Here is a 26,303-nt window from a genome sequence, read left to right on the forward strand (position 1 = left end):
GTGTGTATGTGTGAGAATGTGTGTATGTGTGAGAATGTGTGTGTGTGTGTGTGTGTGTGTGTGAGAATGTGTGTGTGTGTGAGAATGTGTGTATGTGTGAGAATTTGTGTGTGTGTGAGAATGTGTGTGCGTGTGTGAGAATGTGTGTGTGTGAGAGTGTGTGTGTATGTGTGTGTGTGAGAATGTGTGTGTGTGTGTGTGTGTGTGTGTGTGTGTGAGAATGTGTGTGAGAATGTGTGTATGTGTGTGTGTGAGAATGTGTGTATGTGTGTGTGTATGAGAATGTGTGTGTGTGTGTGTGAGAATGTGTGTGTGTGTGTGTGTGTGAGAATGTGTGTGTGTGTGAGAATGTGTGTGTGTGTGAGAATGTGTGTGTGTGTGTGAATGTGTGTGTGTGTGAATGTGTGTGTGTGTGTGAATGTGTGTGTGTGTGAGAGAATGTGTGTGAGAATGTGTGTGTGAGAATATGTGTGTGTGTGTGAATGTGTTTGTGTGTGTTAGAATGTGTGTGTGTGAGAATGTGTGTGTGTGTGTGTGTGTGTGAGAATGTGTGTGTGAGAATGTGTGTGTGTGAGAATGTGTGTGTGAGAATGTGTGTGTGTGGAAGAGAGAGAAAAAGGGGCCAAATTATTAAGCAATCAAGCTGCTTATTCCGTGCGAGCCTTCAGGCTAGCCAGAATAAGGAGTTATGAAGCAACGGTCATAAGACCACTGCTCCTTAACTCATCCGCTACCTCTGCGGCGGCAGACACCAATCATTCTGATCAGATACTATCAGGATGATTGACACCCTCTGCTAGTGGCTAATTGCCCGCGAATCTGCAGGGGAGGCATTGCACAAGCATTTCACTAGAAATACTTGTGCAATGTTAAATGCTGACAGCGCATCATGTCCGCCCGCATCTTATTAAATCGGCCCCAAAGTCTATGAGTGTGTGTGAGAGAGAGAGTGTGAGAATGTGTATGTGAGAGTGTATGTTTGTGTAAAAGAGAGAGTGTGAGTGTGTGTTTGAGAGAGTGTGTGAATGTGTGTGAGAGAGTGTGAGAGTGTGTATGTGAGAGTGTATGTGTGTGTAAAAGAGAGAGAGAGTGTGAGTGTGTGTGAGAGAGAGTGTGAATGTGTGTGAGAGAGAGACTTTGTTTATTCCTGCCCCATTTAAATAAAGAACAGCATACTAGGCCATTCTTGCTGGTGTAACTCTTTCATGACATAGTTGTTCACTACCTTTCAGGCTTAACAACCCATATTAAAGTGCGCACACATTTAAGTCACTTGGCCAAAAATTGCACAGTCACACTGTTTAAAAACGTTAGAGGAAACGTTGGTAGCAAGTTTGTATATATCTAAAGAATTATTTAATGTATATAATAAATTTAAATTATTTTGCCAGTATTGTTTCATTGTCATTGTGTACCTCGTATCATGTTCTCAACACTTCAAAATTTGGTGGTGCTTTATAAATATATATAGCTACCAATAATAATGTTCAGGGCTGGTTCAAAATGTTGTGCTGCCTTGGTCCAAGAATGCAATGACACCAGTAGTAACATTATTGATTAGCATATCAACCTACTGGACTCATCGCTGACCTTACTATGCCTGCTTCCTTACATGTGTGCAACCAATGATTATGCATTAGGGAAAAGATGCACCTTACATGTCACACCTGACTTGTTCTGTGTCTTTGTGCATGATGAGGTTATGCTGCTGGGAGTCTGTGACTTCCCCCATGGAGACAGAGAACAAAAATGATCTGGGTCTGACAGTGACTTACTCAGTCACTGAAGTGCTGCCTCTTGTCAAGTGCTGCCTGAGTCCGATGGACTCACTTGGTCCCATGGTTGAGCCGTCTCTGATAATGTTTTAATCATGTAGCTACTTATGCTTTGCTCTTTTAGATGTAAATAATTACAATTTTAATTGTAAATACAGAAGTGACAAGAATCAACTTTTGTTACAAATGCATCTCAATAAATATAAAGACATTTGTCATTTATAATGATAGTAGAATGGGCGTTAGCATGTAAAAGGGACACTTGGGAAGTACCTTGTATGATATTGTACATTCTTGAGCACAAATATTTATTTTTTATTTTGATAATCCTATTGAATTTAATGGGTTGATTATTTATTTTCAGGACCTGGCGCTCCCGTGGTTACTGTGCACAGCACAAATAATCCCACAGGTCAGTATGCATTGTCCCTATTAGGCTCACAAACCAGCTTACATAAGATGCAAGAAAATGGAGGCAATGAAATATTGTGGTGCAGACAGTGATGATTATGCAGAAATTACATTATAGATACTGTATATAGATAGGGATGGGCGAATGTGCAAATTTTCGAATTTCGAATGTAGAACGAATGTTATTACCGAAATTCGAATTCTAAATTCGAATGTCGATAAGAACGAATATTCTTAAAAATTCGAAAATCGAATGTTATTTACAGTTTTCGAATGTCACTTTCGAATTCGAATGTTTATAATTATATTGAATGTCTACATTCGAAATTCAAATTTTTCGAATTCGAATATAAATTCAAATTTTTCGAATTTGAATATAAATTCGAATTTTTCTAATTCGAATATTGCATAATTAGAATATTACATTTAAAAGCATTAGAAATACTATTACAATCTAAATTCAAATTTTTCGAATTCGAATACATGTATTGCATAATTCGAATATTACATTTAAAGAAAAAGCATTAGAAATACTATTACAATCTAAATTCGAATTTTTCGAATTCGAATACACGTATTGCATAATTCAAATATTACATTTAAAGAAAAAGCATTAGAAATACTATTACAATCTAAATTCGAATTTTTCGAATTCGAATATTGCATAATTCGAATATTACATTTAAAGAAAAAGCATTAGAAATACTATTACAATCTAAATTCAAATTTTTCGAATTCGAATATTGCATAATTCGAATATTACATTTAAAGAAAAAGTATTAGAAATACTATTACAATCTAAATTCGAATTTTTTGAATTTGAATATTTTCGAATGTAATCGTAATATTCGAAACCGAACATTCGAAAATCGAATGTTAGAATGTTATGTAAACATTCGAAATTCGATTCGAACGAACAAATATGTTAAAATTCGTGCCATTTTTCGAATGTTGCGAAACATTCGCCCATCCCTATATATAGATAGGTGCAGTTAGAAAACGAACATATAACAGTTATTGTGACAAAGAGCGATAGGCCACATGACAGGCATACATTATGTTTTGAGGCCATGAGCCAGAATGAAACAGATTTGTTGGCTTCAGACAAACACAATAATTCATATAGCCAGTTTATGGTATATAGTTATGTTCAAACTGAGGCCTACATAACACTCTCGCTGCTAAAACCTTTAGCATAAATTATTGACAATTTTATCGGAATAGGAAAATAATTAACAGTTTCCCATCCATTCACTGCACAATTCAATGATTCCGTACAGCCTTCGATAGACATCTTTGATAAGTATTGCAACTTCTGGGTTTCCTACTGTCAGTACAATAAATGGGCATCATTTTTCAATGTGTACACTGAAGCAATCCTGAAAAAGGCTCATGGCAAAGTGACACATCATTAGAAAATGGTATATTGTTTAACCACATATACAGCCAGTATCATTCATTTATTTTCAGCCATGCAGGGGAACTACTACTGATGCATTGTGCATAATAAACTGTGAAGTTTAGCCTAATACAATTACACTTAACAAAAATAAAAATAAACTGTGCATCATATTAAATATGTTCCTTTTGATGGTTTTAATGTTTTGAACAAACTATGAAATAAATCTGAAGTAAAAAAAAAAATCACACAAATTTACAAATGATATGTAAGAAATAAAATACCTTTTACTAATTGTTCAAGATGATCCACACTGACAAATATAAAAAATAAAAATAATTCAGATTAAAAATGATATAAACCTCACATCTATTTTGCACATGTAGTCCAGATATGATTCTTCTGTCAATCTCGGTCCACCAAATGTGACAACTGTGCACAGCCTATACCAAAAAAATGATGTAACCCAGCACATTGGGCTGTTTAAAATAATATTTGTTTTATATTAAAAAACAACAGAGGTGAACAAAATCCATATGGATTAAAGGATTGTTCTGGAATCTAAGCCTGGCCTTTTTTTTTTTTAGAACATGGTCAATATTGCTTTAAAAAAGGTGTTTGGAACTGTTGATAGAAAAAACCCTATCCCATTTCAGCAGCCATGAAGACATTTCTCAGACATATTATGATAACAAAACAAAAAAAAACTGATTTAAAGCGATTTACAACCCCAACATTTTCTTTCATAATTCAGAGTATAAAATAAATTAAAAAAAAACTTTCTATTTTACTTATGTTAGGAAATTTAATTTGTATTCTTCCTATGTTTTGTTGAAAAGCAAGTAGGATGGTGTAGCAGTGTGTTTGTGACTTTAGTCAATATATGTTAGCAGTTTTATAACTATGATAAACATTTGCAAGGTATCTCTTCGACAAAGAATACCATGAGAATAAAATAAATTTTTTTAAAAATGGTATGCTATGTCTGAATCATGAAAGAAACATTTTGGGTTTCATATCCCTTTATTAAAGCTCCAGAGGAAACACAAATCTAGAAAATGCATTAATGGTTTGAATATGAAGAATAAATGTTTTATGTGCAATAGCATCATTTTGCATAAATGTTTGGGGATACATAGGAAGAACTTCTATTGGAAGTAATTTGAACAAACTGAGTAATAAAGAATGGGTAGAATATGCGTAACGATAGCCTGGAGATTTAAGAGGTTTTTCTTTTTTTTTTTCATGTAGATTGAACGAGCAGATTACATTTTGACTACTAATAAGAACCTTTTTCTCTCTCACTTTGTTATTTACATGACTTATGTGAACCTTAATTTAATGCATTTCTTCCTTTTTTTCGGCAAGATTTGCCTAATTTTAAAACAGCTGATAACAGCATAAATTACATCAGACAATTACGTTTGTAAATAAAAAGCTATTCTGAATGCACATTTTGCATTATATTGGCTGCAGTGTATACTCGCGGACAATGCGGCTTTATGTGAATTACAATTTGATGCATAATCACCAACCAATTGTTTTACAAAGCAAGTGGAAAAAGCTCATTTTCTCTGAAATATTGTTACTATTAAACATAATATTCTCACGCAGCCAAATCTTTTTCTCTCATTTACACAGATTTTTATACTATAGAAAGCAATTCAGTGTTGAAGGAAGCAATTTCACAGAAACAGATCTTCAGGAGTGAAATAAAAATGATTCATATTGAAGATTACGGTAAACAAGATGGTGTTTTTTTTTTTTAAACCTTGGACTACATTTGGGAATTTAGAAGCAACAATCACGGTCATTATATCTTTATTTTCAGAACTTCCTTTACGGCTGTCATTTCCAAGAGATTTTACCGCCAAGAACCAGTATCCTCTTCTTCTTATTGTGTATGTATTCTTTTTTTTTTTAATTATTCTTGGGAAATTGCATTCATAAAAAATAAAGAATATTCTAAAACATTGCAGAAAGGTTAATCATTTAGAGAGCAGCTCAGTTTAAGTGTTTACAAGATACCCTTACTTCTCTGATATGTTTTATTCTCAGCCTTGGCATTTTTTCAATAAACTTTGTAATTAGTTATGATAAAAACTATCGGCTAGATTACGAGTTTTGCCAAATAGGGCTTAGTTCTGTGTTTAATATTATATATTACCAAGTATTTTGTTTAAAACACACTAGCACAGTCTTTCTAAAAACATCCATGTTTAGAGTTACATTAAAGGGAGACTAAATCCAATTTTTTTTCTTTCATCATTCAGATAGAACATGCAATTTTAAACAACTTTCTAATTTACTCCTATTATCAGTTTTTCTTCATTCTCTTGTTATCTTTATTTGAAAAAGAAGGAATGTGAGCTTTGGAGCTGGACTATTTTTGGTTCAGCAGCTGGGTAGCACTTGCTGATTGGTGGCTAAATGTATCCACCAATCAGCAAGCGCTACCCAGTGTTCTGAACCAAAAATGGGCCGGCTCCAAAACTTGCATTCCTGCTTTTTCATATAAAGATTGCAAGAGAATGAAGAAAAACATGATACTAGGAGTAAATTAGAACGTTGCTTAAAATTGCATGCTCTGGGGTATATTTCCGCGCGTGCCTACAGGCTCACCGGAAACAAAAGTAAGAAGCAGCGGACAGCAATCATCCCGATCGGATATGATTGAGACCCCCTCCTAGCTAGAAATGCTTGTGCAATGTTAAATACTCTGTCGGCATTTAGCGATGTTGGGCAGACAAGATCCGCTACAGCGGCTCATGTCCGCCCGACACAATAAATCTACCCCTCTGTCTGAATCATGAAAGAAAAAAATGTGTTTAGTATCCCTTTAAAGAGATATGAAACCCACTCTTTCATGATTCAGAATTTCTAATTTGAAACTTTCTAATATATTTCTATTATCAATTTGTCTTCATTCTCTTGGTATCTTTTGTTGAAAAACAGGACCTTATCTTCAGGAGCATGAATATGTCTGGAACACTATATGGCAGCAGTTTTGCAAAAATGTAATCCATCTACAAAAAAACTAGATGACAGGAATGTTTCCTACCATGTAGGGCTCCAGACACCTACATAGTTATCTCTTCTATGAAGAATAACATGGGAAGAAAGCAAATCTGAAAATATCATGCACCTTTCAAAAAATTTCTAATTTTCTTCTATGTCTGAATCACAAAATAATTTTTGGGTGTTTCAAATCCCTTTAATATATATACACTGCAAAAATAAATGAAATAACAATTATAGTTCTGACCCAAGCCTTTTGGGTTTTGGAGGGCATTATACTGTACAATGTTTTGAGTAAGTGGCCAATATGTCATTCTGTTTTGCCTTGTACAGAGATGAAGTACCTGGGAGCCAACTGGTGACTGATAGGTTTTTTGTGGATTGGGATTCCGTGATTATAAACTCTGACAACGTTATTGTTGCTCGATTTGATGGACGGGGCAGTGGATTTCAGGGGCTAAAGATCTTGCAGGAAGTTCACCGCGGACTTGGATCAGTGGAAGTAAAGGACCAAATATCTGCTGTAGAGTGAGAAATCCCATTATTCCTCTATGTTCCTTGACTTGTCTATGCCATGTCATAAGGAGTGAAGGCAACAAACTGGTTTCCATGCTAATGATGCCTGTTTGGTATTGTCTAAAAGAATTGATGAACAGAAATAATGACAAACAACACAGTATATGCAAATAGGCTGAGCAATGATAAAGGGCATGGAAGTCTGAAAATAACTTTCATGAGTCAGACAGAGCTTATAATATTAAAACAAATCCACTTAGCTTTTTCAATGGTATGCATAAAGTGCATGTCAAATACACACTTCTGAGCCTACTTCAGTATGTTCTTGTAGAAAGGAGCTAGGATTTAATACTGGATGCAAAGAGGTATATATGATCATATAAGTAAATGGGAACATGTTTTAAAATTGTATAGTCTACCTGAATAATTACAGTTTAACGTTGACTCACACTTTAAAACTAGTTAAAAATGAATATATGTTTAGAAAACTGAACAGATAAGATTTAAGTACACATGAAACCCAAAATGTTTCTTTCATGATTCAGATAAAGCATACAACTTTAAACATCTTTCCAATGCAATTCTATTATCAAGTTTACTTCATTCTCTTGATATCCTTTGTTGAAAGAGCAGCATGAACAGATCTTTTGCACGAATGACAAGAGGCATATAAATGCAGCCACCCATCAGCAGATAGCTTCCAGTAGTGCATTGCAGCTCCCAACTCTACCTAGGTATACTTTTTAACAAAGTATACCAAGAGAACAAAGCAAATGTTGTTCCAAGCCAATATCAAAAAAATTGTCTTCTCTCCACATCATAGCCAATATCAAGAGTTTATCACAGCCTAACCTAGCACTATGGGGGATTGTGCCTAACCTAGTACTGTGGTGGATTGTGCCTAACCTAGCACTGTGGTGGATTGTGCCTAACCTAGCACTATGGTAGATTGCGCCTAACCCAGCACTGTGGTGGATTGTGCCTAACCTAGCACTGTGGTAGATTGTGCCTAACCTAGCACTGTATTGAATTGTGCCTAGCCTAGCACTGTGGTAAATTGTGCCTAACCTAGCACTGTGGTGGATTGTGCCTAACCTAGCACTGTGGTGGATTGTGCCTAACCTAGCACTGTGGTGGATTGTGCCTAACCTAGGACTGTGGTGGATTGTGCCTAACCTAGGACTGTGGTGGATTGTGCCTAACCTTGCACTGTGGTGGATTGTGCCTAACCTAGCATTGTGGTGGATTGTGCCGCCCAGCACTGTGGTAAATTGTGCCGCCCAGCACTGTGGTAAATTGTGCCTAACCCAGCACTATGGTGGATTGTGGCTAACCTAGCACTGTTGTAGACTGTGCCTAACCCAGCATTGTGGTGGATTGCACCTAACCTAGCACTGTGGTGAATTGTGCCTAACCTAGCACTGTGGGGGATTGTGCCTAACCTAGCATTGTGGTAGATTGTGCCTAACCTAGCACTGTGGTAGATTTTGTCTAACCTAATACTGTGGTGGATTGTGCCTAACCCAGCACTGTGGTGGATTGTGCCTAACCCAGCACTGTGGTGGATTGTACATAACCTAGCACTGTGGTGGATTGTGCCTAACCTAGCACTGTGGTGGATTGTGCCTAACCCAGCACTGTTGTAGATTGTGCCTAACCTAGCACTGTGTTGGATTGTGCCTAACATAGCACTGTGGTGGATTGTGCCTAACCTAGCACTGTGGTGGATTGTGCCTAACCCAGCACTGTTGTAGATTGTGCCTAACCTAGCACTGTGGTGGAGTGTGCCTAACCTAGCACTGTGGTGGATTGTGCCTAACCTAGCACTGTGGTGGATTGTGCCTAACTCAGCACTGTGGTAGACTGTGCCTAATCTATCACTTTGACCTTTGTTTAATCTAAAATAGGGCACTTAAAAATATGTACCTCTAGGACTGTGGTGGATTGTGCCTAACCTAGGACTGTGGTGGATTGTGCCTAACCTAGGACTGTGGTGGATTTTGCCTAACCTAGCATTGTGGTGGATTGTGCCGCCCAGCACTGTGGTAAATTGTGCCGCCCAGCACTGTGGTAAATTGTTCCTAACCCAGCACTATGGTGGATTGTGGCTAACCTAGCACTGTTGTAGACTGTGCCTAACCCAGCATTGTGGTGGATTGCACCTAACCTAGCACTGTGGTGAATTGTGCCTAACCTAGCATTGTGGTAGAGTGTGCCTATCCTAGCACTGTGGTAGATTTTGTCTAACCTAATACTGTGGTGGATTGTGCCTAACCCAGCACTGTGGTGGATTGTGCCTAACCCAGCACTGTGGTGGATTGTACATAACCTAGCACTGTGGTGGATTGTGCCTAACCTAGCACTGTGGGGGATTGTGCCTAACCTAGCATTGTGGTAGATTGTGCCTAACCTAGCACTGTGGTAGATTTTGTCTAACCTAATACTGTGGTGGATTGTGCCTAACCCAGCACTGTGGTGGATTGTGCCTAACCCAGCACTGTGGTGGATTGTACATAACCTAGCACTGTGGTGGATTGCTGTATTAGTTTCATTTTACAATTTGGCCTTGATTACAAGTGGAGTGCAAAAAAATATTGGCGCTATTGAGCTATTGAGAACACTGCTCAAGTTAAATCAATAGCACTGCTCTTCTTGTGTCGTATATAAGTTGAAAGTAAAAAGTTTGCATATGATTCAGATGGGCTAACATCTGGAGGTCAGATAGTGTGACCGTACTTACTCCCTTACTCCCTCTCCCTATGGGGAGCACATACAAAAGCCTCTTCTGGCTTTCTCTCACTTGGTAACCCGAAGGTGCACTAGGCCAACTGTACTAAAGCCAAAGGTGTTTTAAAAAAATATATTTAAAATTGTATTTAAAAAAGAATTATATATATATATATATATATATATATATGGTCTAAAAGATGTATATATACATATGTAGGTCTAAAAGATTTATATATATATATATATATATATATATATATATATATATATATATATATATATATATATATAGCACAGGGAACAGAAAAGCACTCCAAAGGTCTTGCCAGGATTAGTCACTTTTATTACACTGACTGATCCTGGCAAAGACCTTTGGAGTGCTTTTCTGTTCCCTGTTCTTATGGATATTTTGAGTAGCACCCAAGGCAATAGATACAAAATCCGGAGTGCACATTGTTTGGACTATGTATGTATATATATATATATATATATATATATATATATATATATATATATATATATATATATATATATATATATATATATATATATAAAAAGAGGGAAGCGCTCTACGAGTAACGAACATGACAACCCCTGACAGTCGTTTTGGCCTCGTCTGTGAGGTGCAGCCACATTCCTCTAAGCACACTGGGCAAGGAGTCCACCCATAGGGAGTTCATCAAGGAATCGTCTGGGGTTGTCATGTTGCCTGGTATTTCGGGGCTGGACTGACCTTACTTGGCGGGATCAGAATGATATACTTCAGGAAAGTTTTCCTCTGTGAAAAGCACACTGGTCTAAAAGAGACTGCTCCTGGGTGGTAAATCGCCATAGAACTAGCTGATGAGCTGTTGTTCATTCCTGGTAGAGCGCTTTTCTCTTTGTATGCAATATATATATACTCTGTATATATGTACAGTATCTCACAAAAGTGAGTACACCCCTTACATTTTTGTAAATATTTTATTATATCTTTTCACGTGATAACACTGAAGAAATTACACTTTGTTACAATGTAAAGTAGTGAGTGTACAGCCTGTATAACAGTGTAACAAAATAACTTTTCACACAGCCATTAATGTCTAAACCATTGGCAACAAAAGTGAGTACACCCCTAAGTCTCATACTCTCTCACACTCTCTCATACTGGTCACTGGAAGTTCAACATGGCACCTCATGGCAAAGAACTGTCTGAGGATCTGAAAAAAATAATTGTTGCTCTACATAAAGATGACCTTGGCTATAAGAAGATGGCCAAGACCCTGAAAGTGAGCTGCAGCATGGAGGGCAAGACCATACAGCGGTTTCACAGGACAGGTTTCACTCAGAACAGGCCTCACCATGGTCGACCAAAGAAGTTAAGTGCACATGCTCAGCGTCATATCCAGAGGTTGTCTTTGGGAAATAGATGTATGAGTGCTGCCAGCATTGCTGCAGAGGTTGAAAGGGTGGGGGGTCAGCCCATCAATGCTCAGACCATACGCCAAAAACTGCATCAAATTGGTTTACATGGCTGTCGTCCAAGAAAGCCTCTTCTAAAGATGATGCACAGGAAAGCCCGCAAACAGTTTGCTGAAGACAAGCAGACTAAGGACATGGATTACTGGAACCATGTCCTGTGGTCCGATGAGACCAAGATAAACTTATTTGGTTCAGATGGTGTCAAGCGTGTGTGGTGTCAACCAGGTGTGGAGTACAAAGACAAGTGTGTCTTGTCTACAGTCAAGCATGGTGGTGGGAGTGTCATGGTCTGGGCCTGAATGAGTGCTGCCGGCACTGGGGAGCTACAGTTCATTGAGGGAACCATGAATGCCAACATGTACTGTGACATACTGAAGCAGAGCATGATCCCCTCCCTTTGGAGACTGGGCTGCAGGGCAGTATTCGAACATAACGACCCAAAACACACCTCCAAGAAGACCAGTGCCTTGCTAAAGAAGATGAGGTGATGGACTGGCCAAGCATGTCTCCAGACCTAAACCCAATTGAGCATTTGTGGGGCATTCTTAAACGGATGTTTGGGGAGCACAAGGTCTCTAACATCCACCAGTGGAAGAGAACTCCAGTGGCAACCTGTGAAGCTCTGGTGAACTCCATGCCCAAGAGGGTTAAGGCAGTGCTGGAAAATAATGGTGGCCACACAAAAAACACTTTGGGCCCAATTTGGACTTTTCCATTATGGGGTGTACTCACTTTTGTTGCCAACAGTTTAGACATTAATGGCTGTGTGTTGAGTTAGTTTGAGGGGACAGCAAATTTACACTGTTATACAGGTTGTGCACTACTTTACATTGTAGCAAAGTGTCATTTCTTCAGTGTTGTCACATGAAAAGATATAATAAAATATTTTCAAAGATGTGAGGGGTGTACTCACTTTTGTGAGATACTGTATCTATATGTGCACATATCTACATACACACATACAAATTTATACACACACACACATATATATATATACACATAGTATACACACACAGTATATATACACACACACAAAAACACACATATATATATATATATATATACTGTGTGTGTATATATATATATATATATATATATTTTTATATATATATATATATATATATATATACACACACCTTTCATTCCTTCCCTGTCAAACACATTGACATATCTTTTTTAAACCCCTTTTATATATTTATTTCAATATTAAGCTAATATTGTATATTTAATATGTATATAAAGGAGTGTATTATTTTATTTTAATATGTTTGACACGTTTTATTAAACTTTTCTTCTAGCCCTTTACTTCAGGTTTGAAGTCACTTTTTAGCACTGTTTTTTGTTGTGCTTGCAACACAGCTTTCATATTATAATATGATCGATGTTTAATGAGGATGCACTATACACTGATCTACAAACACACATTGTATATATATATATGTATATATATATATATATATATAAACGCAACACACAGAGAAAGTTCAGCACTCATTTAGTCCCCTTTCGTGTTTTGTATATGTCTGGGGTGATTACATTAGCCTGTGCACCCTTCACTTGTTTTCAGTTTGTTGGATCAAGGGCTTGCATTGTGTGGCTGATTTAGGGGCCCAGGTTTTTGGAAGGGACCTTGTTGTGGTACCTGGGCTTGTCCTGTTTGGCCAAATGCGGTAACTAACCCTTCCATTTTTGCTTTTAATCTTAGCTGAGAGCTTGTGAGTGCTGGACTTTCTCTTTGTGTAGTATTCATTTGTTTTGTAATTTTCCCTATGGTTCTTGCAACCAGACCTGTCTGGGGTTAACTGCCTGTGACTCTGAGAACATAACAGCTTCCTGTGAGTGCCAGTGAGCACCCAGGGCTGAGCATGTTGCAGGGTTATGGGATGTGTACCCGGTCCGGTATGAGAGTGCAGTACCCTTTCCGTGTTTTGCATATATATATATATATATATATATATATATATATATATATATATATATAAATATATATATATATATATATATATATTCAACTAGAAGAAGATTATAAAGCAATTCCTCTTCTGCACTAACTAGTATGGATTTGAGAGCTCTAATTATTTATGGTTATCTAATTATTTATTTATGTTTGAGGATTCATAGTGCACTATGATAGGGAGTGGCTATATCTATGGCTATAATTTCATGCCTTGTGGTTGCTCTAATAAATGCCTTCTATATGCTTCTCCTGTGTTACTTGTGAAATTACTGGTATTATAGTTTTGAAAATTTTCTCCTTTGGTATATTGAGGCCACTTAGACCTAGGTATTATATCCTCTAAATTTTATGGTACTAGTTAGTGCTGGATAGGAATTGCTTTATAATCTTCTTTTAGTTGAATAATTATTGAATCTTTTCCTCCTGCACCAATGGCCTGTCAATACTTTAACAAAAGGCTATTGTTTCTAACCTATTATATATATATATATATATATATATATATATATATATATATATATAGAGAGAGAGAGAGAGAGAGAGAGAGAGAGAGAGAGAGAGAGAGAGAGAGAGAGAGAGAAAGCACTAAAGGGATGCCAGCCGTGCTAAGCATTATCTGATAACTCTGTTTTTGCTTGGACTTGTAATACCACATTGTAAGCTGATCTTTGCGCGGCCTGCGATATTGATAGCGCACCCCGCACTATCAATAGTTCTCCACTTGTAATCTAGGCCTTAATCACCTTTTACTTATTCTTTTGAAAAATAAAATATTTTCAAGTATTTAAAAGCTGCTCTTTTATATGCATAGTGTGTATTTTGTTAATTAAATGGAACAAAATATAGAGCCTATTTTATTAAGATCACTATATGTGTCCTTTGGCTTATAATGATATCTTATTAAAGGGTTGTAGAAGTCAAAATTAAACTTTCATTATAAGATAGAGAGTGCAGTTGTACAAAACAAAGTTCATATTTACTTCTACTACCAAATTTACCTCATTCTTCTGGCATCTTTTGTTAAAACTTAGTTTCTTTTCATCAGACCATACGTAGGCAAACTTATGAATGTCTTAAGCCCTAAATGGCAGCAATGTTTACAACAATGTTTATAGCAATGAAAAGTAAGGAGTGGTAGCCAAGCGCTAAGATAATCCCTTGTGCTGAGTACAAATAAAGGGTCTAACCAACCCCCAAAGGAAAGAACAGGTTTGATAGAATATGTACAGCGCCAATAAAGGCTAAGGGATAAATATAAACACTAAAAACGAAATATACCTGCTAAGGCTGAACAAGAATTTATTATAATTCAACAGTATTGGTACCAATAGATAAAATGAGTAAAAAACAGTAATTAAAACAGTTCTTAAAAGCAATGGTAAGGTGGAGTGTTGTGCTGATACACTCACAAAGTGCAAATAGCAATAGAATCCAAGGGGTGAAGAACTAAGATGGTGGAATCCACATTTGCTTGTGGATACACGAATGAACAAAATGTGTAAGCAGCATAAAAATGTATGTGACTTAAATGTGCAACATGATAGTGCAAATGTTGTGCAACATAAGTGAGAGTAATTGTGATCACTAAGTGTATAAAAGATAAGGAAAAAACAATTCACATCAAAAATACAAAAAATCACAATAAAATATAATATATTAATATATTAAAATATTAAAAAGTCCCGATGACACTGCAGTGCAAAAAATAGTAAATCACAGGTGAATAACTGCCATTGAGTGGCAAATGTGGAAAAAGGGTGGTATACCCACGGCAAAAAAGAAGAAATCCAGTGAAAAAACAAAAATGAAAATAAAAATCAAAAAAACAAATACAAAAATGATGTTCAACAAAAGGTTAAAAAAGAACAAAAAAGAACAAAAAGAGTATTGTAATCCAAAAAACAGTAAATTAAAAGTCAATCACATGAAGGAACCTTGAATCCTGAGGGGAAGAGTTCCCAGGCGAATCCTTACAACGGTCAGCTCTTTGTCCAAAGTCCTAGAGATGTCCCTGTAAAAAAAGGAGTACCATAGCGTAACAAGTCCTCAAAGTGGTTAAAATAATTGGAATAATGCTTACCAACAGGTCACGACCTGTTGGTAAGCATTATTCCAATTATTTTAACCACTTTGAGGACTTGTTACGCTATGGTACTCCTTTTTTTACAGGGACATCTCTAGGACTTTGGACAAAGAGCTGACCGTTGTAAGGATTCGCCTGGGAACTCTTCCCCTCAGGATTCAAGGTTCCTTCATGTGATTGACTTTTAATTTACTGTTTTTTGGATTACAATACTCTTTTTGTTCTTTTTTGTTCTTTTTTAACCTTTTGTTGAACATCATTTTTGTATTTGTTTTTTTGATTTTTATTTTCATTTTTGTTTTTTCACTGGATTTCTTCTTTTTTGCCGTGGGTATACCACCCTTTTTCCACATTTGCCACTCAATGGCAGTTATTCACCTGTGATTTACTATTTTTTGCACTGCAGTGTCATCGGGACTTTTTAATATTTTAATATATTAATATATTATATTTTATTGTGATTTTTTGTATTTTTGATGTGAATTGTTTTTTCCTTATCTTTTATACACTTAGTGATCACAATTACTCTCACTTATGTTGCACAACATTTGCACTATCATGTTGCACATTTAAGTCACATACATTTTTATGCTGCTTACACATTTTGTTCATTCGTGTATCCACAAGCAAATGTGGATTCCACCATCTTAGTTCTTCACCCCTTGGATTCTATTGCTATTTGCACTTTGTGAGTGTATCAGCACAACACTCCACCTTACCATTGCTTTTAAGAACTGTTTTAATTACTGTTTTTTACTCATTTTATCTATTGGTACCAATACTGTTGAATTATAATAAATTCTTGTTCAGCCTTAGCAGGTATATTTCGTTTTTAGTGTTTATATTTATCCCTTAGCCTTTAATGTTTATAGCAATCTTAACCTATGACTTCTGTTACCAAGAGAAAAATTTAAATTTGAAAAAGAAATAAAATATGTTTTTTTTTAAATTGAATGATATATTGAAATATGGAACATTATTTATTACTTCCATGTCCCTTTAAGACATATATAAATGTGGGCATTTTATTAGCGGATTGTGATGTTAAGATGAGTGTCTTTCCTTTAAATGCATCACGTGGTAAGCATGTACACTTCTCTCGGGCAATGTGATCAAGCCCCATATGACTAAATAATAGTCATCATGATAATTTCAGTTCAATAGAAGTTCTAGCAGAAAGTCTCTTGGTAAGAAATAAGTAAAAAACATTTCTGGAACAAAACAACTCTGATCTTTAGCTTTATTGGATTGTTGCCTTTATGAATGACATTTTAATAGATTCCCTCAATAATTAGCTCTGGTGAACATAACAATTACTGTAAGTCATTACAGCATGCAATGTAACTTACCCCACAGAGTGCTGTATCCAGTAAGTGGCCATCTGTTCTGATCATTATTCTATGTTTGTCTTTTTCAGAATGATTATTTCTTTTATTTCTGTTCTCTTAAACAACAACAAAACAAAAATGTCTATTTAGTAACACAATTGCTTTCCCTTCATACAATTATAGAGACCTGTAAATAAAAGACTGTGGTTTGGTGCTACTGATATATAGCTATGATTTGCTGACATAAGGGGCAGATTCCTTTGTTATGCATTTGCTCACACAACATCAAGCAGACAGACTCATGCATGTACACACTGAGAAGCACACATACAATGCACATATGCACCCATACAAGCATATATAGAGAAGAATGAATCACTGCATTCCGTTGTATATATACACATACACTCACTTGCATATTAATCATGTTATGTTCACAGATGGAAATACAATGAACCTCATACTTTCCTTTTCCTCACTCAGATGGTTACTGAAAGAGCCCTACATCGATCCCAACAGACTGAGCATATTTGGGAAGGTAATTATTTGGAAATCTAAACACAGCCGAGTCAGCAGCAAAGGATCAGACACACTGACAATCTTCTGTGAATATATTGATCTGCTAAATGGCAGATAAATGTGATTATGAAAACGTGTTGGCTCATCAATCTACCAACTGCGCTCAAAGGACCTATGATAGCTGCAGTGGGATGGGGATTACACTGGTGCATGAGGAGGAGTATTAAGTTAATATTCTGGTTCGCAAACCTTAATTATAGCTTTTTACTTAAGTCTACAAGCCATAGTATCTTGTTCATAAAGATAAGCCCATGTTATGGTTCACCAGCTTCAGTGTTCCAATGGAATATAAGGGATCTATTCATTTTTATGTCTTGTTCCACTACAAAGAGGAAATACAATATAAAGCTTTTAATATATGTTATTTTTGTTAAAAAAGACAACTAACATTGTAGTTTGCTTTTCTTCCAAAGCAGTACCTCTCTCTTTTGCCTTTAAAATAAAAAGAAAAGAAAAAATATCAGTGTAGCTGGTAAAAAGCTGCGTTGAACGAGCAGTGCAGCAAGATACTCACGTTATGCAGCTTTTTACTTAAGCTTTTAAAAAAATACTGTCTGAGGGAGGTGGTGGCGCATTGAAAAAAACTTGATTAGGTTTTGAAATATTGAAGAAATAAGGGTCTTAATGTCAACAGATCAGTGGGTGCTGCCATATTGAAACTTAGGTTTCTTTTTCTGCTATGGCCAATTAGGGACAGTTTTAAATTACTTAGAGGTTGCGACCAATTACTGTGTGGCCTACAGCTTTAGAATCAGTATAATCCAAGATGGGAAGACAGCACACTCTCCATAGTGGGGCACTGAAAGAGACTAGGTCTCAAATGTACAATGAAAATTCAAACTTTTCCAGCCTGGAAAAGTTAGAATTTTCATGGAATACAGCTTTGTCTGCTTTGTCCGTTTAAAGTTAAAATACTGCTACTATGCCAATTTAGATGGACAGCTGAAACTCAGTTTGACAGTGTTAGAGGGACGCATCGGATGTTCATGACCTATTACCATATGAGTAAAATGAACAAGCAAAGCTACCACAAAATGTGCAGTATATTTACAATAAAGCATTATACAAATGCAAATTTAATGCAAATACAAACACGCTTTTGAATTAATTTTACGTACTCTGCATTTCAAATTGACTTTTATCTCCCTTTGCATGGTTATGATTAGCAAACATTTTGGTAGCTAACAATTGAAAAAAGCAACTTTTTTTTTTCTTTTACTTCTCTTTTTCTTTACTCAGAAGTAACAGTGTTCATGAGATTATTATGATTTACAAGCATCTGTGATAGCTTGCACTTCATGGTTGGTGTTTCTTAAGTTCATTTCACAAACAAGCTAAACTTTCAGGGTTTTCTTAGACATTTGAGTTATGCATGGCGCAGGGTGTGCACAAATAGTACAGTGAATGATCCAAAGTGCAGCATGTGTAACTTTTGCTGTTCATGACTTAAAGGGACAGTTAGGTCCAAAAAAAACTATCATGATTTAAATAGGGCATGTAATTTTAATCAACGTCCCAATTTACTTTTATCACCAATTTTGCTTTGTTCTTTTGGTATTCTTAGTTGAAAGCTAAACCCAGGAGGTTCATATGCTAATTTCTTAGACCTTGAAGATTGCCTCTAATCTGAATGCATTTTGACCAGAGGGCATTAGTTCATGTGTTTTATATAGATAGTATTGAGCTCATGCACGTGAAGTGACCTAGCAGTGAGCACTGATTGGTTAAAAGGCAAGTCTGTCAAAAGAAATAAAATAAGGGGGCAGTCAGCAGAAGCTTAGATGCAAGGTAATTACATGTGTTTTATTATAACTGTGTTGGTTATTCAAAACTGGGGAATGGGTAATAAGGGGATTATCTTTCTTTTTAAACAAAAATTCCGGGGGTTAACTGTCCCTTTAAGTGATAACGCTGTAAATCAGATCAGGTGGATAATTTTTGCATGAGCACCTAGATTGACTCAATTATGCTTAAAACAAATCTTTAAATTGAGGCTTGTTGGGTGAATGGGGATACAGGAACTGCAGAGAACCACTGTTATGAGGTTTAGGTCACAAGTTTTTTTTTTTTAAATTCACAATCAACTGAATTAATATATTTAGCTGACTTATAAGCGTTTATTGATAAAATGTAAAACCTTACAGATAATCAGGGGCTACATTAACCAGATACAGAGCTATATTGCTTGGTCAGTGTATCGCTTGGTCAGTGCAGTTTCTAACTGGCTGCAGACATCAAAGCTACATTAAGAAAAAAAACAGCCTGGAGAGGGGATCAGGTTTAGAATCTCAGTTTATTGTTATTAATCAGAAAATAAAATATGCAAGAGTGAGAGTGACTCATTATAGCTGTTACACTGTTTTGTTACACTATTGCTAAATGGGCTTTGTTAAGTAAATTATTTTTGTTTAGTTGTTACGTTTGTACACAAGAATTTCCTGCTAACTTCTTACTGTGCTATAATGTTACAAACAAGCTATGATAACATTGTATTATACTTTTATATACTGATGTATTCTACTGATGCACATGTTACATCAAAGCATAGCTATCATGTAATGATTAATGCCTTGGGCTTTGACAGATCTGATAGTTTGCTGTAGTTTCTTGATATATCTTTTGATATTACTGTGACAGCTGTACTAACTGCAAATTCAGCATGAAGCCTGTATAACATCTCAGCGACATTCTTAATATTTTTATGCCACAGGGCTACGGGGGATACATTGCTTCCATGATTCTGAAAGCCAATGAAAGAATGTTTAAATGCGGGGCCTTGTTCTCTCCAATCACTGACATGAAATTGTATGGTGAGTAAGGGTGCTTTGTATCACTAAGTGTAGAAAAATACTAAATAAGTAATATAGTTTATTTTACACATGAATAAGACATAACACCAACATAGCTATGTATCAGTAATAGAAGAGGAGATAGTAGGCTGAAGGTCTCCCATATACAAACCACTGGTTTCTGAATTTACTTCAGTGAAAGCTTTAGGTACCGTACTAGTATAATAATGCCAGGAATAATTAAAGTGGCATCTAGTACAGGTGTGCATCTTTACTTTAGTTTATACTTTATCTGCATTTGTGAATGCACATCAGTGGCTGACGTATTCTACATATTCTGAGGATCACACAGCTCTCTGTGATCGATACAGACCATTGCTGAGTCAGTGATGCACATTCATGGGAGCATGTTGTGTAATTATTCCTGTATTATGACCGGCTATTGAAATAGTGTGATGACCAAGACACTGATAAGAAGACCGCAAGCACCTTTAAAAATATGGAAATAGTTGAATTTACTTGGTAGCCAGTAGAAATCATTTTCACTTTGTAAGTAACTATTGCCGGAATGTTGTTAACTAACCCTGTGCATGACTCTACTCTGGTCCTTTAATTCTTAAGCTGTCTGCCCTTTGCCTTCATTTATAATTACCATGTAGAATTATCTAAATAAATGAACAAGTTGTGTATTTAAACTGTGCCCTGCTTGAATACACTACCTTGGAATTTGTTATGCAAATATGACATGAGAGTCTAAGTGTTGTTTTATTTCTTTTCCAAAATCCCAGAAAACTGTTCATTATAATACACTTTCCAAGGTCAATCCCTATACCTGCTCTTATGCTGCTCCCAATATTTATTTACTCTTCTGCTTCCAATGGAAATCTCCATAGTCATCCACATATTCATCCTTAGGTGTGTCTAGGTGATAGTCTTTATACTTGGCCTATGTCTGTGCCAGTCCACAACTCCATCATAATGCATGCCTCTATACCATTCCAAATGGCCACCTAATGCTGCCATCATAAATGTTTCTATGTTAGAGATTTCTATGTCTTGTAATACCATTTCTTTCCAGCTTATCTAATTGCTTGTTCACTTGTAAATCCTTATATAATTCTTTGTGGCTTTCTATATGACTGTTTGCAGCGATTATTACACTCTAACAATGTATCTCTAATTGGTTTCTTGCAAGTTTCTGACCAGCCATCTTTCTTCTCTGCAGCGTCTGCCTTTTCAGAACGATACCTCGGGCTGCCATCCAAAGAGGAAAACACATATAAGGTATTAGACACTATCTCCTCCAGCATCCCAAATAATACTTTACATATGTGTATACAATTACATGGGGTATCATGTGCTCATGCCAGAGTTTAAGTTTTTACTTAAAAGTGAAAAAGCAGGGAATGTGACATTTAAACTATGCATTATCCTTTAATAAGCTGAAATGGAGCACAATTAAAAAAATGACATTGCTATTAATAGGAGCTCTTCATTTAAAGGGGCAGTCTACAATAGAATTTTTATTGATTTAAAAGATAGATAATCCCTTTATTACCCATTCCCCAGTTTTGCATAACCAACATAGCTATATTAATATAGTTTTTACCTCTGTGATTTCCTTGTACTGTATCTAAGCATCTTCTGACAGCCCTCTGATCACATGACTTTTTATTTATTATCTATTGACTTGCATTTAGTTCTGTGTTGTGCTAAATCTTAAATAACTCTTTGGGCGTGAACACATTGTTATCTATATGGCCCACATGAACTAGCAGTCTCCTGTTGTGAGCAGCAAATAAAAAAGCATGTGATTAAGAGGCTGTCAATAGATCTTTTGAAACAGGCAGACATTTAGAGGTATAAAATATATTAATCTAACAATGTTGGTTGTGCAAAGCTGTGTAATGGGTAGTAAAGGCATTATCTATCTTTTTAAACATCTTTTTAAACATCTTTTTAAAACAACAACAGTTTTAGTGTAGACTATCCCTTTAACAAAATAAGGTACACAATATTTTAATATTTTCAATTTAGATGACAGTAAACATTAAAGGAACATCATACTCATATGCTAAATCACTTGAAAGTGATGCAGTATAACTGTAAAAAGCTGACAGGAAAATATCACCTGAACATCTCTATGTAAAAAAGGAAGATATTTTACCTCACAATTTCCTCAGCTCAGCAAGTAAGTCATGTGTAAAAGTTATATTTCAGCTGCTGCCCAGCTGCAGGTTAAAAAAAAATGAAGAAATGAACAGCAGTCAATCAGCATCAACAGCGCTGAGGTCATGAATTCTTTTACTGTCATCTCATGGGATTTCACGTAACTCTCATGAGATAATAAACTTCCTTAAACTGAATAGGGAAATAAGATGAGAGTGCACAAAGCTGGCTCCTTTGCCTGTCCCGGGACAGACATACTGATTTGCTGCTTAGAAGTCCTTTACAATGGGATGTGGCTACTGAGGAATTTTTGAGGTAAAATATATTTCTTTTTTACATAGAGATGTTCAGGTGATATTTTCAGTCAGCTTTTTACAGCTATGCTGCATCACTTTCAAGTGTTTCAGCATTTGGGTATCATGGCCCTTTAAGATTAAAGGCAATGTATATAACAGTAATATATTGTCAATACTTTGTCTAGTGTACTGTGTCCTTTCCAATGCTTTATGTACACTATCACCAGCTCTTAATCCTTGCTTTTTTCTTACATTTTGCTAAAGAGCACGTGGGTGTTACAGCCAATCAATGCCATACCGCCTGCTCTATAGCCTATTACCAGAGCACATTCCTACTGTGATATAAGCAGTAAATTACATACACGCAGTTACTTGCAATGTGCTCTAGGTATTGTCTAGTTACCAGGTATTATGGCGCATAACTAGTTGTAACACGCACAATGGCATTTCTACAGGCAGTGTATGGAGGTGCAAAATTGCCCCAATCTTTCTAGTTGAACAACCATTCCATTTATTGTACTTAGGGACACATAGACCATTTAAATATTGCACTTTTAAAAAAAATATTAGAGCATTCTACACAATTACTGGTTAGGTAGCTAAGGAAGCCAGCAATATGGATTTCAACAGGCATTTAAAGAGGTTTGGGTACAATGACAATCCTTTAAAAAAGTTTCTAATGACTATCCAACAGAAAAACACCATTATAATCTAGGGGGATTTTTGTAGATAAATCATTTGATGTTTATTTAATTATTGTAATCTACCCCTGTAAACCTAAACTTCTTATTTTCTCATTCTTAAAATCTTATTAAATAATCATGGTGTTAAATGGTTTTAAATCATTATTTTCCAGTTCAATGTTTAGTTGCTGATGTACACATGAGTTTAATTACCCTTTTATAAGTGTTTTTACTTATTTTGTCTAGGCATCAAGTGTTCTACACAATACTTATGGCTTCAAAGAAAAGAATTTGTTAATAATCCATGGGACAGCAGATGGTAAGTACATAACAGGTTGTGCTGTAAGATACCAGTGTCACATTTCTGACATATACGTCATATTAGGATCTGTGGTGTTGTAACTGGAAAAAAAAAAAAAACCTACGCAGTTTACCCTAATTATATCTCAATAGAGTTAAACATTCTATTGTTTATGTAAAGATATGTTTAACATTGAGCACTGTAAACGATGTATGCACTAAATATATATTTCCATAAATGTAGAATGTATTTAATTTCATATTTCCTTAAATGGCTGTTTGAAGATATAGTATAAATAATTTTATGTTGGACATTTTTTTAACATATTTTAAAAACTAATAAACAATATATATTGTCATGTTTAAATAAAGTTTTTTATTTTCAAATGCAACATGTTTAGCTTTTTTACACACCTTTGAGGTGTTTGCAGAAAAAAAATGAGATGACTACATCTTTCCTCATTATCCCCATTCCTGTCTCTCTGTCTCTTTGTCTGTCTGAAATTTATGCCAAAGAATTGCTGTTGTCACCTGCACACAAACACACTCCTCTCATAACCCATAACCGGGGAAACATTTACATCTTACTTGCTGTTCTCATAGATATTTCTTGCTATTTCTTATTGATAATTTTATTTATATAATAAAAATAAAATCAATTGAGGGAATGATCACAATCTTGTGCTTGTTTTCTGCAGATAATGATTTCTGAACTGGTGTTATCAGTTTGATTACAATCCCGCATTGCCTCTGCCATTAATTTCTCTGAGGCTTCAAATTTTTACATTTAGAAAACACAAAATGGTTATATGTATAGTTAATCTAACAATTTTGTAATAAAAAAAACAAAATTTACAAGATTAAAGGAATAGTCTAGTCAAAATTAAATTTTCATGATTCAGATAGAGCATGCAATTTTAACCCTTTGAGTGCTAACGACGGCTCGGAGCCATCGCAAATTGTCCCAGTCAGGTGCTGACGACGGCTCAGAGCCGTCGCTAGCACTCACCCACCTTGAGGGCAATCTGAGGGCTCCCACACTGGCGATCTGGCCTGAATAGTGAGAGGCATCAAAAGGGCTTCATGATTCGCAGTCTGTGACATCACGCTCAATGACGTGATGATGTCACCGCGCAACTTTATTTAAAATTAACAATGGACAATATCGGGAAATGGGGCATGCTGCTTAGAAGCCTGTATCTCAAGTATGTAAGCAGCTACAGACCCCAAAGACCCACCGTTGGAAAGGTAATCACCTAACCTTTCCAACGGTATAAGTCTTGGGGATCTGGAAAAAAAAAAAGAAAATATATTTAAAAAAAATTAAAAAAAGCTCAAATCCAACTTTGCACCCAGGTGGGAAATGGCTTAGCAGCAAAAAAGCAACTTTCTAATTTTCTTCTATTATCAATTTTTCTTCATTCTCTTGCTATCTTTATTTAAATGTAAGCATAGGAGCCGGCCCATCTTTGGTTCAGCACCTAGGTAGCGCATGCTGATTAGTAGCTACATTTAGACAGCCAATCAGAAAGCGGTACCCAGGTGCTGAACCAAAAATGGGCCGGCTCCTATGCTTATATTCTTGCTTTTTTTCAAAGATACCAAAAGAATGAAGAACAATTAATAATATGAGTAACTTAGAAAGTTGCTAAAAAATGAAATCATGAAAGTTTAATTTTGACTAGACTATTCCTTTAACGACAAACAAAATGCCAATTATTGTGGTTTAGCAATGACATCATGGGTTGAAGGGCCTGTATGTTGATTGCTTCTTTTAAAGTAGTGTTTAGGGATGCTGATTGGTCACATGTCTACAATTAACCTGTTGTACTCCAGCACTATGTAGATATGTGTGTATATGTCTCTAACCGCATGATGTAAAGTTTTGCACTCTGGCGAGATTATTTCTCATCAGTACTGTGAGGTCCCTCAAAGAATAAAAAAAAATAAAAAATCAAATTTTAGCTTAAGAGCTGGGTTCTGTTTGTAAAGGACAAATGAATACATTGCAATATAATACTCAAAAATAGCCCCCCCAAAATTTTGAGTGATTTCTCTCCATGCCGGCCCTAAGGGATTTGAACAGGTCAGGTGCATTATCAGTATAGTGGATAGTTTGCATTAGTGTAAAATGTGCTAGTTATTAATGTTTTAACTTTACTTGATTGAGCAGTGTTTATTTCTGGTGATGTCATCCAATATGGCTGGGGGTAATTTCAGTGTGTTTAGGCCTTGTACAAAAACAAACTTATAGCTCAAAACTTTAGGGGACTCAGTAACAAGTTGAAAACTATACAGGGTTTGTAAAGTCATTTTAGCTGTTGAAATAGATTAGTGAAAAATACTCCCTGTAAATGGTATTGAGAAATTGAATTGTAATCAGAAAAACAGGACTGGAGCATGTAAAAGGGACAGTAAACGTAAAAATGAATGTTACATAATTCTGCAGAATGTGCAGAATTATTTAATACTAACCTAGTGACAACTGCAAAAAAATAAGAGATGTTATAGATTTAAACCTCCAAAGTGTACTTACCTTACGCTTTTCGCCAGCGTCTTCTGCTCCTGCTCAACAAAGTGCGAGAGCACTTTACATTTAGGTCAATTTCGCAATGAGGCACGCTGTGTTTAGAAGGCGTCTGTGATGCACTTTTGAAAAAAGAAAAAAAAAAAAAACAGGAGCAAAATTGGCTGGCGAGGAATTTAAAGTAAGTACAGTTTTTTTGGGGGGTGAAATCTATCAAATATATATTTTTTTTACAGGTGTTGCTAGGTCAATATTACAGAATTCTGCACATAGGGCAGAATG

At 35.9% G+C, this 26,303-nt stretch overlaps 1 protein-coding gene across 1 annotated transcript in view; it reads left to right on the forward strand.

The window, feature by feature from the left end:
- The window catches only part of DPP10 (dipeptidyl peptidase like 10), a gene marked incomplete at its 5' end in the record, with an annotated part of 707,293 nt that overhangs the window by 673,025 nt on the left and 7,965 nt on the right, over nucleotides 1-26,303 (forward strand). The window contains 8 exons of the mRNA XM_053698006.1: nucleotides 2,140-2,187; nucleotides 5,227-5,325; nucleotides 5,417-5,486; nucleotides 6,937-7,131; nucleotides 17,162-17,216; nucleotides 19,968-20,067; nucleotides 21,272-21,330; nucleotides 23,441-23,513. Of these exons, the coding sequence (XP_053553981.1) occupies nucleotides 2,140-2,187; nucleotides 5,227-5,325; nucleotides 5,417-5,486; nucleotides 6,937-7,131; nucleotides 17,162-17,216; nucleotides 19,968-20,067; nucleotides 21,272-21,330; nucleotides 23,441-23,513 (699 nt within the window). The remainder of the gene's footprint in view (nucleotides 1-2,139; nucleotides 2,188-5,226; nucleotides 5,326-5,416; nucleotides 5,487-6,936; nucleotides 7,132-17,161; nucleotides 17,217-19,967; nucleotides 20,068-21,271; nucleotides 21,331-23,440; nucleotides 23,514-26,303) is intronic.

The sequence above is a fragment of the Bombina bombina genome, chromosome 1 (genome assembly GCF_027579735.1).
Source record: "Bombina bombina isolate aBomBom1 chromosome 1, aBomBom1.pri, whole genome shotgun sequence".
NCBI classification, from domain to species: domain Eukaryota; kingdom Metazoa; phylum Chordata; class Amphibia; order Anura; family Bombinatoridae; genus Bombina; species Bombina bombina.